At 52.2% G+C, this 13,430-nt stretch overlaps 1 protein-coding gene across 1 annotated transcript in view; it reads right to left on the bottom strand.

Moving 5' to 3' along the window:
• nbas (NBAS subunit of NRZ tethering complex) overlaps positions 1 to 13,430 on the bottom strand; it is a 91,511-nt gene that overhangs the window by 17,528 nt on the left and 60,553 nt on the right. Inside the window, 8 exon segments of the mRNA XM_067241748.1 lie at positions 7,042 to 7,225; positions 7,365 to 7,454; positions 9,017 to 9,108; positions 9,110 to 9,220; positions 9,936 to 10,151; positions 11,798 to 11,947; positions 11,950 to 12,102; positions 12,104 to 12,159. Coding sequence (XP_067097849.1) covers positions 7,042 to 7,225; positions 7,365 to 7,454; positions 9,017 to 9,108; positions 9,110 to 9,220; positions 9,936 to 10,151; positions 11,798 to 11,947; positions 11,950 to 12,102; positions 12,104 to 12,159 — 1,052 coding nt within the window.

Raw genomic sequence — 13,430 nt, 5'->3', positions numbered from 1 at the left:
CAGCAGGCAACTTGGACCTGGATATGTCAATTATATCACGGGGGGTGGGGGGGGGGGGTGACAGAGGACATGAGAATGACAGAGACAGGAAGAGAGGACGAGAGAGAGGAAGAGGGGAGGGAGTAGAGGAAGAGGGAGGGAGAAAGAGAAATGGTGAGGAGAACGATACATCGAGGGTCCTTCTGGGAGGGGGCGAGCTTGTATCTTCAAACAGCCTGAAACAAGCTGAAAACACGCACCTGCTCGACACAGGCCTACAACATTGGCTGGTGGTATGAATATTAACGAGACACTCATAACCATGGGTACTATTTTAATACTTAGCCCATTTGTGTCGAGACTGGAACCTCTCCCAATGCTGCTCATTATTTATGCATGCAGAAGAGTGTGATGAATATTCAGGAGGTGAGACATGAGGGGGCGGAGAGAGGGAGGCGAGAGGAGAGGTGAGCAGACACGTGGGCTAACTTCCACAGCGCGCTACTCACCTACATAAATGCACCCCCCCCCCCCACACACATAGACACACACATAGACACTCTCACCTTGAACCAAACGAAAGCTTTTATCGACTGTTTCAATGCAACTCTCGTCCACAAAGACTTGGGTGGACATCAAACATTGTGTATTTCTTTAGTTTTGGAGACATCCCTTCACTCACAATGAATTCCTTTCTTCCTCTCCATCTCTCTCTCTCTCCCTCGCTCACTTCCTCCTCCCTTCTCTCTCTGCCGGCTTCCATTCTGTGGAGACCTAAGTCTGACCACTGACCCTAGAGTGGAGACAATTGACCTCTTGCTGTCACCTGCCTCTCTGTCTCTCTCTCTCTTCTCCAACTCCTCTGTATATTTGCTACCTCTTTCTTTGAGGCTATCTGCAATATTCTTTCTCTCTTAAATTCTGTATCTCTGCCCCCCGCCTACCCCCCCCCCCCCGCCTACCCCCCACTCTGTCTCCTTACCCTTTAAAAAGCTTTCAGTTCACTCACTTCAAGGAGTACTGCTTGGTCGATAGCAAGTGCTGGTAAAATATTTGCTATCAACTTTAAAATAGTTCCGAGGCAGGTTGCGAAAACAGAGTAGGGAGTAAAGAGTAGTGGTGTGCGTGTGTGAAAGTGTGTGTGTGTGTGGTGTCTGATGTAGCTTGGAATGAGTGTTACCACAGTGAAACCTCATGAGTCTACAGGGATGCTGTCTGTCTCTCTACCGCTGCCAGGAAAACCATCTGCAAAATCAGAGCACATCACTCTTCACATTGTGTGTGTTTTGTGTGTGTGAGTGAGTGAGAGACAGAGATGCATGGTTCCCCATGATAATAACACACACCCTCTATCAATATTGATTGTCTTTATTTTCCTAGCCCTACAAAACCAACCATGTTTAATGGTCAGCAGAATCTTTTTTGCATTGGGTTTAGAAACACAAGTCAATGAGCAAAATATACATCACATGCCCTATTTGGTAATTCTCTCTGCTCTCCTCCTCTTCCCTTTTATCTGTTCCATTTTATATTCTTTCACTCTCTCTCTCTCTCTCTCTCTCTCTCTCTCTCTCTCTCTCTCTCTCTCTCTCTCTCTCTCTCGGGACATACCCTCTCTCTCTCTCTCTCTCTTCAATAGTCTCTCCAGCATCCTCTTGTCTCCCTCCCTCTCTCTCTCTCTCTCTCTCTCTCTCTCTCTCTCTCTCTCTCTCTCTCTCTCTCTCTCTCTCTCTCTCTCTCTCTCTCTCTCTCTCTCTCTCTCTCTCTCTCTCTCATTCTCAGTGAAGACATGGAGAGTGTTGACCCTCATTAGCTATGCACCAGTTAACTAGAAAATTACAGAAGCAGAGAGACACCATGACACAGGGGGACGGAAGGGGGATTGGAACAATATCCAGCACACACGCACACACACTATATATGTACATGTACACACACATTCCCATCTTTGAGTAAAAGGGGATTGTAAATATGTTCTCCTTGAATAAGGGAGAATGAATGAGTGCCAATCAGCGAGTAGACATGTTGAGACTCCATAAGTGTGTAAATAAACGTGTTTGTGGAGAGCATGTGTATGAAATGTGTGTGTGTGTGTACACGCGGCTACATAACGCACCCTCCAACTTGTGCGATGTATAACACATTGATTTGTGGGCGAGCAGCCCTCTACCTGGGGTGTAATTAAATATTGAGGCAGTCGTTTGAAGTATGCTAATCCACACTGCTGAGATTACCTAGGATTCATAGGCAGGCCCCTCACACACATCCAGCAGATCCGCCGTACCGCCAGAGAGAACGCCACCAAGAGGAGGGGACACCGTACTCTCCATACTGTCGACACACAGAGCCACTGCCGACCCTGAAACATCCGTCCTCATAACACCATGGAAGCCCACGCGTTCACTGTGCACCACACGGAAACGGGAGGGATGGGAGGGAGGGTAAAAGGGAGGGAGACAGGCTAGGAAGGAGGCTAGGAAGGAGAGAGGCTAGGACAGGCTAGGACAGGCTAGGAAGGAGGCTAGGAAGGAGAGAGGCTAGGACAGGCTAGGACAGGCTAGGAAGGAGGCTAGGAAGGAGAGAGGGAGGGAGACAGGCTAGGAAGGAGGCTAGGAAGGAGAGAGGGAGGGAGACAGGCTAGGAAGGAGAGAGAGAGGGAGACAGGCTAGGAAGGAGGCTAGGAAGGAGAGAGGGAGGGAGACAGGCTAGGAAGGAGAGAGGGAGGGAGACAGGCTAGGAAGGAGGCTAGGAAGGAGAGAGGCTAGGACAGGCTAGGAAGGAGGCTAGGAAGGAGAGAGGGAGGGAGACAGGCTAGGAAGGAGGCTAGGAAGGAGAGAGGGAGGGAGACAGGCTAGGAAGGAGGCTAGGAAGAAGAGAGGGAGGGAGACAGGCTAGGAAGGAGGCTAGGAAGGAGAGAGGGAGGGAGACAGGCTAGGAAGGAGAGAGAGAGGGAGACAGGCTAGGAAGGAGGCTAGGAAGGAGAGAGGGAGGGAGACAGGCTAGGAAGGAGAGAGGGAGGGAGACAGGCTAGGAAGGAGGCTAGGAAGGAGAGAGGCTAGGACAGGCTAGGAAGGAGGCTAGGAAGGAGAGAGGGAGGGAGACAGGCTAGGAAGGAGGCTAGGAAGGAGAGAGGGAGGGAGACAGGCTAGGAAGGAGAGAGAGAGGGAGACAGGCTAGGAAGGAGGCTAGGAAGGAGGGAGGGAGACAGGCTAGGAAGGAGGCTAGGAAGGAAAGAGGGAGGGAGACAGGCTAGGAAGGAGGCTAGGAAGGAGAGAGGGAGGGAGACAGGCTAGGAAGGAGGCTAGGAAGGAGAGAGGGAGGGACACAGGCTAGGAAGGAGAGAGAGAGGGAGACAGGCTAGGAAGGAGGCTAGGAAGGAGGGAGGGAGACAGGCTAGGAAGGAGGCTAGGAAGGAAAGAGGGAGGGAGACAGGCTAGGAAGGAGGCTAGGATGGAGAGAGGGAGGGAGACAGACTAGGAAGGAGAGAGGGAGGGAGACAGGCTAGGATGGAGAGAGGGAGGGAGACAGGCTAGGAAGGAGAGAGGGAGGGAGACAGCCTAGGAAGGAGAGAGGGAGGGAGGCTAGAAGGGTGGAGGGGAGGCAGGGAGACATCCTTCACACTGCCTGGACATCACCACCTTGCTGCATCAGCAGGTACTGTTTATGATGGTATGCTACATGATCATCGAGTGATTACACAAACACACACGCATGCACACACACACACACCAACATCTGTTTTCCTAATGAAGACCATAATGCTGCAAGCTTGTGGGATCATCTCCAGACCAGCCTCTGGAGAGCAGAGATTCTGAGACCTTGCTTTAATGACCACACTCACCCCAATACATTTCTCCGTGTGTGTGTAAGTGTGTGTTTCCTGCACAGCGGCTGGTGTGGGCTTTAACACTAATACTGAGGCTGTCATGGGGTTTAGCAGAGTGATAATCATTATGGAGATTGTAATATCACAGACCGCTTCTGTGGGGAGGATGCATTACAATGGAAAACCACACACAGACACAACATGAATGCCTGCTCCTCCACACAGACACACACACACAGGCAGGCAACGCACACCCCCCCCCCCCACACACACACACACAAAATCGACCAAAATTGCCCCAAGTAGCCTGTCCTTAAAATCCACGACAGGACAGGTCATAAACAAGAGGAGGAGCTAACTCCATTATCCTAGCAGGGACAAGATCCATGGCATCTCTGTCCCGAGCTAATGCAGCGTTCAGACAGTGCTGACATTTAGATGCCCTCACCGCTGTGACAGATCAGCCCAAATGAAGTCACAAAATCCATCCCCATCTTCCCCCCTCCCTCTACCCCTCTGTTCCATCCCTCCATCACCAGCCACCCCCCCCTCTCCTGCCCTATACTGCCGAAATGTCAGCATTTGAATTGGACTCATTAATACCCCGTATTAGGCATGACTGTGTGTGTGTGTGTGTGTGTGTGAGAGTGGCCCAGTGGGTTTGGCAAGGCCAAGTGGCTGTATGGGCAAGGGATGATATATATATATACACATCTCTCTCTCTCTCTCCTCCCCCCCTCCCCTGGCAGACAGCGGGATAGGGAACCTGGCAGATATCTCTCACACTGTATTATGTACGGGTGGGAGAAGATTGGATCATGAGTGCTTCATTTCCAAGATCAAAGCAGCGTTTTCTCTCACCGTGTAAGTCGGAAACAGACTCGCTCTAAGAACACACGCACATGCGTGCATGCACACACAGACCTCTTAACTGAATCAACCCAGACAGGGAAGGACAGGTGTGTGTTTTTTTTCTCTCTGAGTGTACTTGCGTGCATGTGTGTGGGTGTACGTGACAGTGTGTGTGTGTGTGTGTGTGTGACGTTAGTCTGAAGCTGCCTTTGATCACAGACAGCCCAGATCAGACGCCCCGTCAGACTGCCAAACAGAAACAACAGACGGAATACAGCAGGAAAAGTCACAGGCTTCTCTGGTGCTCTGTGCTCCAATCCCAGGCTTGACAGAACATGGCTGTCGTGGAAATAGACGGCTGTCGTGGAGAGAGAGACGGTTGCCGTCTCTCTCTCCTGCTCTCCCTCCCTCCCTCCCTCGTGAGGTCAGGGGTCAGTTTCATCTCCGAGGGGCTGCCAGCGAGGCTGACCCTCCGCCTCCTGGTGCCTGCCATGCCCACGGAGCTGCCGGGCCGCCCCCTGGAATAACCACTCTCCCCTCCCCTCCAGGAAACAACCACAACAGGACTGCTCTCATTAGGGCCAGGGAGAGACAAAGGAAGAACGAGAGAGAGAGAACGAAAGAACAAGAGAAAGAGAGGGAAAGAATATTTATAAAAATGTCAAGCAGTTATCTGACTAGTAACCTCACAGACAATAGGAATTTGATCCATATAAATAAAAGAGGAAATATTTGTCTTCAATATATATTACTCAATTAATTGATGTTCAGGGCTAGTACATGTATTTAAGCTTGAGGGACAACTGTTAACCTCTAACCCCCCACTCTCTCTGACTGTGAGCAGCGCTGAGGAGCCTGGCTTGTGCTTTGTGTGACAAGCATGACTGGGCGGTGAGGGAACAGACTTCTCCATTTAGAAGGCGAGCGAGACGCTGACAGGAGTTTTTCTTCTAAGATTAATTAAGTGTCTTTTTTTGGAAGGACTTAAGCTCTTAATGAGTGTACGTGTGTGAGAGAGAGTGTGTGTGTGTGTGTGTGTGTGTGTGCGCACGTGCTTCAACCGAGCTGGCCAAATGTCAGGAGTGCTTCCAATTTGTTAACGAGCCCAAGCCCACACACCTGTCTACCTGCCCAGACCGCAGCTCCCAGCGCTGGGCCTACATTTGCATGTTAATTAACCGCTTTAACTCATTAATAAGTTAGCCAAGCGAATTAATTAGTAGATATTCACCACAGGGGATGGGGCAGATAAGCCCCTATTGACACAAAAAGCTACACACATACACACACACACACACAAACACACACACAGATGGACTGACAGATCCACATCACCTCTCTCCACTGCTTCCATCAATATTTCATCACAGGGTTACTGAGGGAAAGAGCAGACAGCGAGCCGACATACACACCTCCTCGCCGCACACGCACTCACACACACACACCAATCCCCCTTCCTCACGTCCTGCATCTAAGGCAGGTGTGTGTGTGTATGTCTGACTGTGGGCAGATGTGACACTGTGAATTGACATATAAAGGTTAAAACCTGCTTTTATCTGACTTCTTCTCCTGCAACTAAAATTAATGTGTGTGTGTGTGTTTGTGTGTGACAACCATGGAAAGCAGAGAGAGAGAGAGAGAGAGAGAGAGAGAGAGAGAGAGAGAGAGAGAGAGAGAGAGAGAGAGAGAGATAGGGAAGTCAAAGCCGATTTATCTTGAGTAGGCAAATGCAGGCACAGTGACAGCCATTCCTTGGGAAGCCGTGCTGTGAACCACTCGTGTCCGAGCACGTGCGAGTCTTTGCCAATCAGAGCAGGGCAAGGCTAAACGCGCGTGTACGTCGCTCGGGTGTGTTGCGTTAGCATGGCCGTGTGAGCCCGAGTGCGAGCGCGCGCGCGGAACTGTGTGTCGGCGCTACGCTCGCGTCCGGGAGAGACAGACACAGACTCGCCGTGTGTAAATGTCAGCTCCTCGCAGCCGAAGCCTAATGCGCCGCGGAATGGACCGATCCGTCCTCCGGGGACGCGTGTTCGCTCCAGTTTCCTCCCACCGCGGGCCAGACGCCGGGCAGACAGGGCTGGGACGCTGCCGGCCCGGGCACAGGACATGGGGCGGGGGGGGGGGGGGGGGGGGGGTAAACGACCGCAAATGTTCCTCCCTCCAGCAAGGAACCCCCATCTGCCATGTTCCGTCAGCCTCCCAGGACCGCTCTGGGACTGAGCCGGGGTCTTTATATGTACCAGTTTGCTCAATTTAACTCCCATGATTTATTCAACACAATAAAAACACCGTCAGGAGCCCATTTATTGACCAGAGTGCGCTTGTGCGTGCCTAGATGTGTGTAGGCAGGTGTGTGTGTGTGTGTCGGTGTGTGTATGCGTTACCTGTCTGTCCTTCAGAACAGCCTGGGTCCTGTAGAGCAGCAGCAGTCTCAGATCGCCGTCCCTCAGGGTGAAGTTGTTCTCCAGGATCTGCAGGACCTCGATACGAGGACGCACCGCCACGGACGCGTCGCCACAGAACGGACGTAACCACGCCAACAGGTCATCAGAACTGACCGCACTGCCCCTGACAGAGAGAAAGGGAGAGAGAGAGAGAGAGGGAGGGAGAGAGAGGGAAAAATGAAAGTGATCCTATAACAAACATAATACAGATGTGGAATACGTTTGTGTATTTGTGTTTGTGTATTTGTGTGTGTGTGTCTTACCCGGCCTGGACGTTGTTGTGCACTGCGGTCACCATTCCCTCCAGCACCCTGAGGGGGTCTGGGCAGTCATTCAGAACATCAGCATCTCCACTGCAACAACAAGACCACACCACACTGCTAAAACCAGCTGGATGACTACTGTGTGTGTGTGTGGCCTGGACGGTGCAGGAACAAGGGGACTGACCGATGTGTGTGTTATACTGACTCTTCAGAGACATGGCTCAGAGTCTCTAATGGCACTGTAGTGGTCCCTTGCTTTGCTGCAGCGTGTGTGTGTGTGTGTGTGTGTTGCCAGAAGAGGGCCATTTTTCACAAAGACAGAAAAAAAAAAAGGTAATTTCCCCTGACTCAACTCCACTTTGCTGCCAGGCACACGTTAACACACACACACGCACACACACACATATCACACCACAACACACACACACACACACACACAACATACAAATGACCGGGCAGGAGTTGGAAAGATGACGCAGCACTTTCAAACAGTACATTCACTATTCACATTATCTCCTTCAAACAGGACCCAGACTCATGCGTGCGCACACACCTCCTCACGACAGATACAAACAGCATCCATTAGTGAGGGCCTGGCGAGGAGAGTGAAGGCTTACAGGAAGCCAGGCAGGGGCCCTGCTCGTTCATATCGGACACGCTCCTCTTTTCTCCAGCAGAAAGAAGCCAGGCAGACACTCGACGGACAACAACACACACGCGCGCGCGGCCAAGGAACAAACGCGTGCATCCAAGTCATACACACAGCCACACATGCTCAAAACATCAAGTTCTCCAAGGCATTCAAACGCAGTGACACCAACACATGTGCGCACACACACGCGCACACACACACACACACCAGAATTGCCTTTAGCCTACTGTAGCTGTTACTGGTGCAGAGAGACTTAGGCAGTACGCAGCGTCTGTATGAAGACACTAATTAAACAGATTATTCATCGTAGTCCACTCTCTGTTATCACCCAGCTTGTGTGTGTGTGTGTGTGTGCGTGCAATCTGAAATCACATTTGTGCTACAGACCATTGGGCAGTCCTGAATGACCAGGATATGAAGGGAATCCCTATCTAGCACCCCCTACACAGCCACACAATCAGGTCATCCCAAGTAACCTCTCTGTTGAACATAGAGATGTTTATTGTTCAATCGGTGCTAGCCATGCAGCTAGGACATGATCGAGACAATATTCAGAACATGGTCACGTGGAGGAGTCACAAAGTGCGGCTAATATTTTTGCCCATTCTGTGACTCGTGTGTGTGAGGGGGATGTGGCCGTACATCGAAAAAGATAAGAATGTGTATTTACTTTATACTGTGCTGTGGGCTGTGTGGTGTGTGTGTGTCCACAGAGAGAAAGAGATCAGGCCATGGAACACTTTGCTGAAGCCCACCCACACACATCTGACCTGACAGCACAAGAGGAAGATGGAGAGAACGAGCAACAGAGATAAAAGAGAGATGGAAGAAAGTGAGAGAGAGAGACAGCGCCATACAGAGAGAGAGACAGAGAGCGCCAGACAGAGAGAGACAGACACAGAGAGAGAGAGAGAGACAGAGATGGAGAGCGCCAGACAGAGAGAGACAGAGAGCAGGGAGACACAGTGAGGGATGGATGGGTGATGGATTTACACCGTACCTCAGGGCAGACACTACTCTCTCCACGGCGTCATGGAGAACACTTTTGATCGACAGGTCGAGAGGGCCAACAGCCACGGCCAGCAGCTCGCCAAATCTGCTCCAACGGCTGGCCGTCAGTCGCCATGGTGACCGCCAGGGCGTGGACTTTAGCTTGCTCAGAACGAGAGAGGTCGTAGGCTCGACTGTAACCCTGTAGCTGATCCTGGAGGGGACACAGGACAGGATGTGGACATACATTTATTCAGGGGGAACTGAGTCATTCCTATGATTATTATACTATACCATACAGCTTATATCGCGAGTGTGTGTGTGTTACTGATTGTGTGTGTGTTTGTGTGTGTTAATGCACGTGTGTTGTGTGTGTTGCCACGGGCTATGACTCCTAAGAAGTGTGTGTCATCTGTGACTAGGCAAGGCAGTGTGAATGTACAGTCTGTGGTGACTAAGTGTGTGTGACGGCGAATGTGTTTTTGGACTTGAGGCCAGGCGCCGCGGCACACACACACACACACACACACACCGGTATGGAGAAGTGACCGTGGGTGTGACTCAGTGTGGACAGGGTAATGACATGCAGGGGCGTGGAGCCGTCCGGGTCCCCTCTTTTGGGGCTGCACTCCATACATTTAGCTCACGACACCCTTCATCTGCCCGGGGCTCCGTGTGGGCTGCTTAGCCAAGCAGAACTCACCGGACCAATATACATAATAGACCTTCATTATCACCCTGTCTGTCAGCTGACCCTGGGATAGGTCAGACGAGGGAGGACGAGGGTGTGTGTGTGTGTGTGTGTGTGTGAAGGGTTTGTCCACTGCAAAGGTGATAAAAGCTTCCATAAAAACCAGACGCAGTAGCGTATGTTCTTCCTCTGGAGGGAGAGGAGGAGGAGGGGGAGGGGGGGGAGAGGGAGGCGGTACCCTGGTGCTGGCGTTGAGGGCCAGGATGAAGGCGTGGCCCAGCGTGTCCAGGTGGGCCAGGGACTGCTGCAGGTGCGCCAGGGCCCGCTCGGAGCCCGCGGCCGGGTCGGTGCCCGGCTCCCCCTCGTCACCGCCCCTCTTCCTGCTCTTGTCGCTCAGCTGGCGGAGGGCTTTGAGCGCCCTCCTCACCATCTCCCCGCGTGTAGCCACACTCAGCTGAGAGAGAGAGAGAGAGAGAGAGAGAGAGAGAAAGAGAAGAGAGAGAGAGAGAGAGAGAGGGGGGGGGGGGGGGGAGGGGAGAGGGGGGGGAGAAAGAGAGACAGAGATTAGATGTTATTTCCACTGAAGTTTAGGGTAGACTTGAGGACAGCAGCTGTCCAGCACTGTAGCTCATCAAGGTCAGTATCATTATCCATGTAAAGACATGCGCTCATGTGTGTGTGTGTGTGTATCTGTCCGTTATGGAGATCGGTACGAGTGTGTGACTGTGGCTGCGAGGCAGCATGTACGTGTGTGAGCGTGTCTGGGGTGTGCGCCCGTAGCTTAAGACCTTGTGTAATTGATTCTATTCAGTGAGAGCAGCTTAACCATTCACGGAAGAGAGGAGAGGAGGCCTTGGCTGTGGGGGGGGGTTGAAAAATAATACTTTTTCCCCTCTCCTTCAGCCCCAAACAACACGCTCTGTCTCTCTGTCTCGTCCTCTACTTTCACGGTTGGACAGAGCATTCCTATCTGGCTGCTGTGGGGGATGTCCTGAACAGAGGGAAATAGATAACCAATAAAAGGCCCCGGGCCAGGAGAGAGAGAGGAAGAGAGTGAGAGAAAGGTACCGACAGAAGTCTGAAAAGCAAACAAGCATGCACAGCAATATGTAGACAGCCACGTGAAAAATGAAGACAGATAGAGAGATGATAGAGGAGGAGAAGAAAAAAAACACACGGGGAGAGACAGACGGAGAAAGAGACAGCGGGAGAGAGAGGGTAGGGAAGGAAACTGAGGGGAGAGAGAGAGGAAAAGTCTGGGCAGTGTTCGGAGCCATCAGTGGGTGACACGTCTGGGCGTGTATGGAGCCGGGCCGGGGGGGCCAAGTAGAGTGCATGCTTGCACTAAGGGCTAACTGGAATCAATACCACAGAGGAAAAAGCTAATAATCCCCATTTCCCTGCTGACACAACCCCCCGCCCCCCCCCCCCCCCCCGCCACCCCACAAGTTGTTTTGGTCGGGACCTCCTGGGGGAGAGTGGATCCATCCACTGCAGGGGGGGTGACAGAATGTGAAAGGTTAAGGGCACTGAGGGGTGGGGTGAGAGGTCTGTTTTTCTCTCTGGTGGTGGAGGGATTATGAAGGAGTGGCGGGGAGGAGCAGAGGATGTGTCGGGGCGGGGGGGGGGGGGGGGGGGGGGGGGGGGGGAGCGGGGGGGGGTTTGGGAAGTAGGGAGGAGGCGGTGAGGCGGACGTTCGTTAGTGCTAATCTGCGAGTTCAAAAAGCGCCGGTAGGATAAAGGTGCCTGCTGGGATTCGGAGTTTAACGTTCTCTGAAGTGAGAGGGGATCAATTAACCCCCCTGGAGACCAGGAAAGAGAGAGAGAAAAAAACAAAAAAGAGTAAAAAAAAGACGAAAAGAGTCTTGGGGAGGAGGGGAGATGAAAGGAGCGACGGCGTTCTGAGGCTCCGCCGGCCCCCTGCATCGGCAGCTCCCGACCTGGACACTTTGCCTGTCACGATGACGTGGAACAGTGACATACCCAGCCGGTCGACCACGCGGTGTCTTTGCAACATGGTCAGGGGAAGAGATAACCACAGACAAAACGGACAAACACAAGACGGCAGGCGACAAGCGCCAGCCTCCACGAAAAACAGGCCTTCGGGAGGTCCCGCTCACCCTTGCTGGCTGCCTCGGGGGAGAAGGTGATGCCATCCAAGAAGTGGATGGCGTCTGAGGGAACCAGTCTGTCCAGGTACTTGGCGCAGGTGTCGTAGGCATGCAGATAGTCCCTGGTCGGTCCTGGGGGGGGCGTTTCAGCACCTGGGGGTCTCCCTTCCAGAAGATCTTGCCCAGCCACACGGCGTGGACAGAGCTGGCCGACACCACGCCTCCGCCGGGCAGGGGGCAGACGATTGGCCAGGTTTGGAGATGGGACAGCACGTTCTGACTGGTCAAAACGGGGTTCCAGTGCGGCCAGGGGGTCGGAATCTTCCTCGGTCAGCTTGCGGTAATTCAGACCTGGGCCGGCACACGAGGTGGTTAGGATAGGTTTGCAACAGGCTCACGGGAGAAAAACATGTCATATTGGATATATACTGTAGCATAGGTCCAACAAATTGGTGGAATTACACAATCTTCAGATTGTACCTTAAACTAAAACTAGTACAGTCAAGATATCCTCTTTTAATGCACCGTAGATATACTTTATATATCTATATAATCTAAATAAAACATTAGTACTGGAACACAACACTTCCTCAGGCCACATCATCTCCAGTCCACTCTTTGGTCATCTCAAAGACAGATCTCACACACACGACCTACAGAATACCTTTAGGCTCCATGTATATTAGACTGTGAGCCTGTGAAGGATTGATGATGTTATAATACTAACTGTACACAGCACACTGCGCTCCGGAACACGGCGTGGAGAAGCATGTAAAGCCGCCGGAGACAACCCATAACAGGCTGTTTGTGAGTGATTCATCCCTTTGAAGAACAGTCTACTGGTCTGTGTGGAGGGAGAAAGATAGGGCCCATCCTCGTGTGTGTGTGTGTAGGGGGTGATGTGGTGCTGGTGTGTGTGTGGTGTGTGTGTGTAGGGTGATGTGGTGCTGGTGTGTGTGGTGTGTGTGTGTGTAGGTGTGGGCTGCTGTGTGTGTAGGGGTGATGTGGTGCTGGTGTGTGTGTGTGTGTGTGTGTGTAGGGGTGATGTGGTGCTGGTGTGTGTGTGTGTGTAGGGGTGCTGGTGTGTTCAGACAGGCACATTACTATGACAGCACCACGGCCAGGCTGGCCTCTAAATATTTAACATCAGCCTGTGGGGATGGCTCTATGTCTGGAACACAGGGGGATGCTCTGCACACACACACACACACAAACACACACACACAACACGCATAGACACACACACACAGACACGCACGCACACACACACATGGGGTTGTCTCCCAAAGACAGTCAGACATACAGACAGGACACTAGACACCAGACACCAGACTGAGATCATGACAAACATGGGATGAGACACGTGCAGTCACTACACTGTCTGGGATGTGTCTGAGCGTCTGTTGTCTGTTCGGAGGTGCCAGTGCGACTGTGTGCGGAAAAGAGAGAGGCACATTTGGAGAGAGAGATATTTGGAGAGAGCGCGTCTATACGTGTCACATGAGGTGTTATTCTCTGGGTAGAATAGAGTGGTCCTCCTATCATTACCACAGCAGGGGTGTGCGTAGGTGGGTTTTTCAGGGAATATGTTTGTTTTATGTGAAAGTGATGCACGCCGCGCG

The sequence above is a fragment of the Osmerus mordax genome, chromosome 8, assembly GCF_038355195.1.
Source record: "Osmerus mordax isolate fOsmMor3 chromosome 8, fOsmMor3.pri, whole genome shotgun sequence".
Classification (NCBI taxonomy): domain Eukaryota; kingdom Metazoa; phylum Chordata; class Actinopteri; order Osmeriformes; family Osmeridae; genus Osmerus; species Osmerus mordax.
The sequence above is the reverse complement of the archived record's forward strand: the minus strand, read 5'-3'. Positions and strand labels throughout refer to the sequence as shown.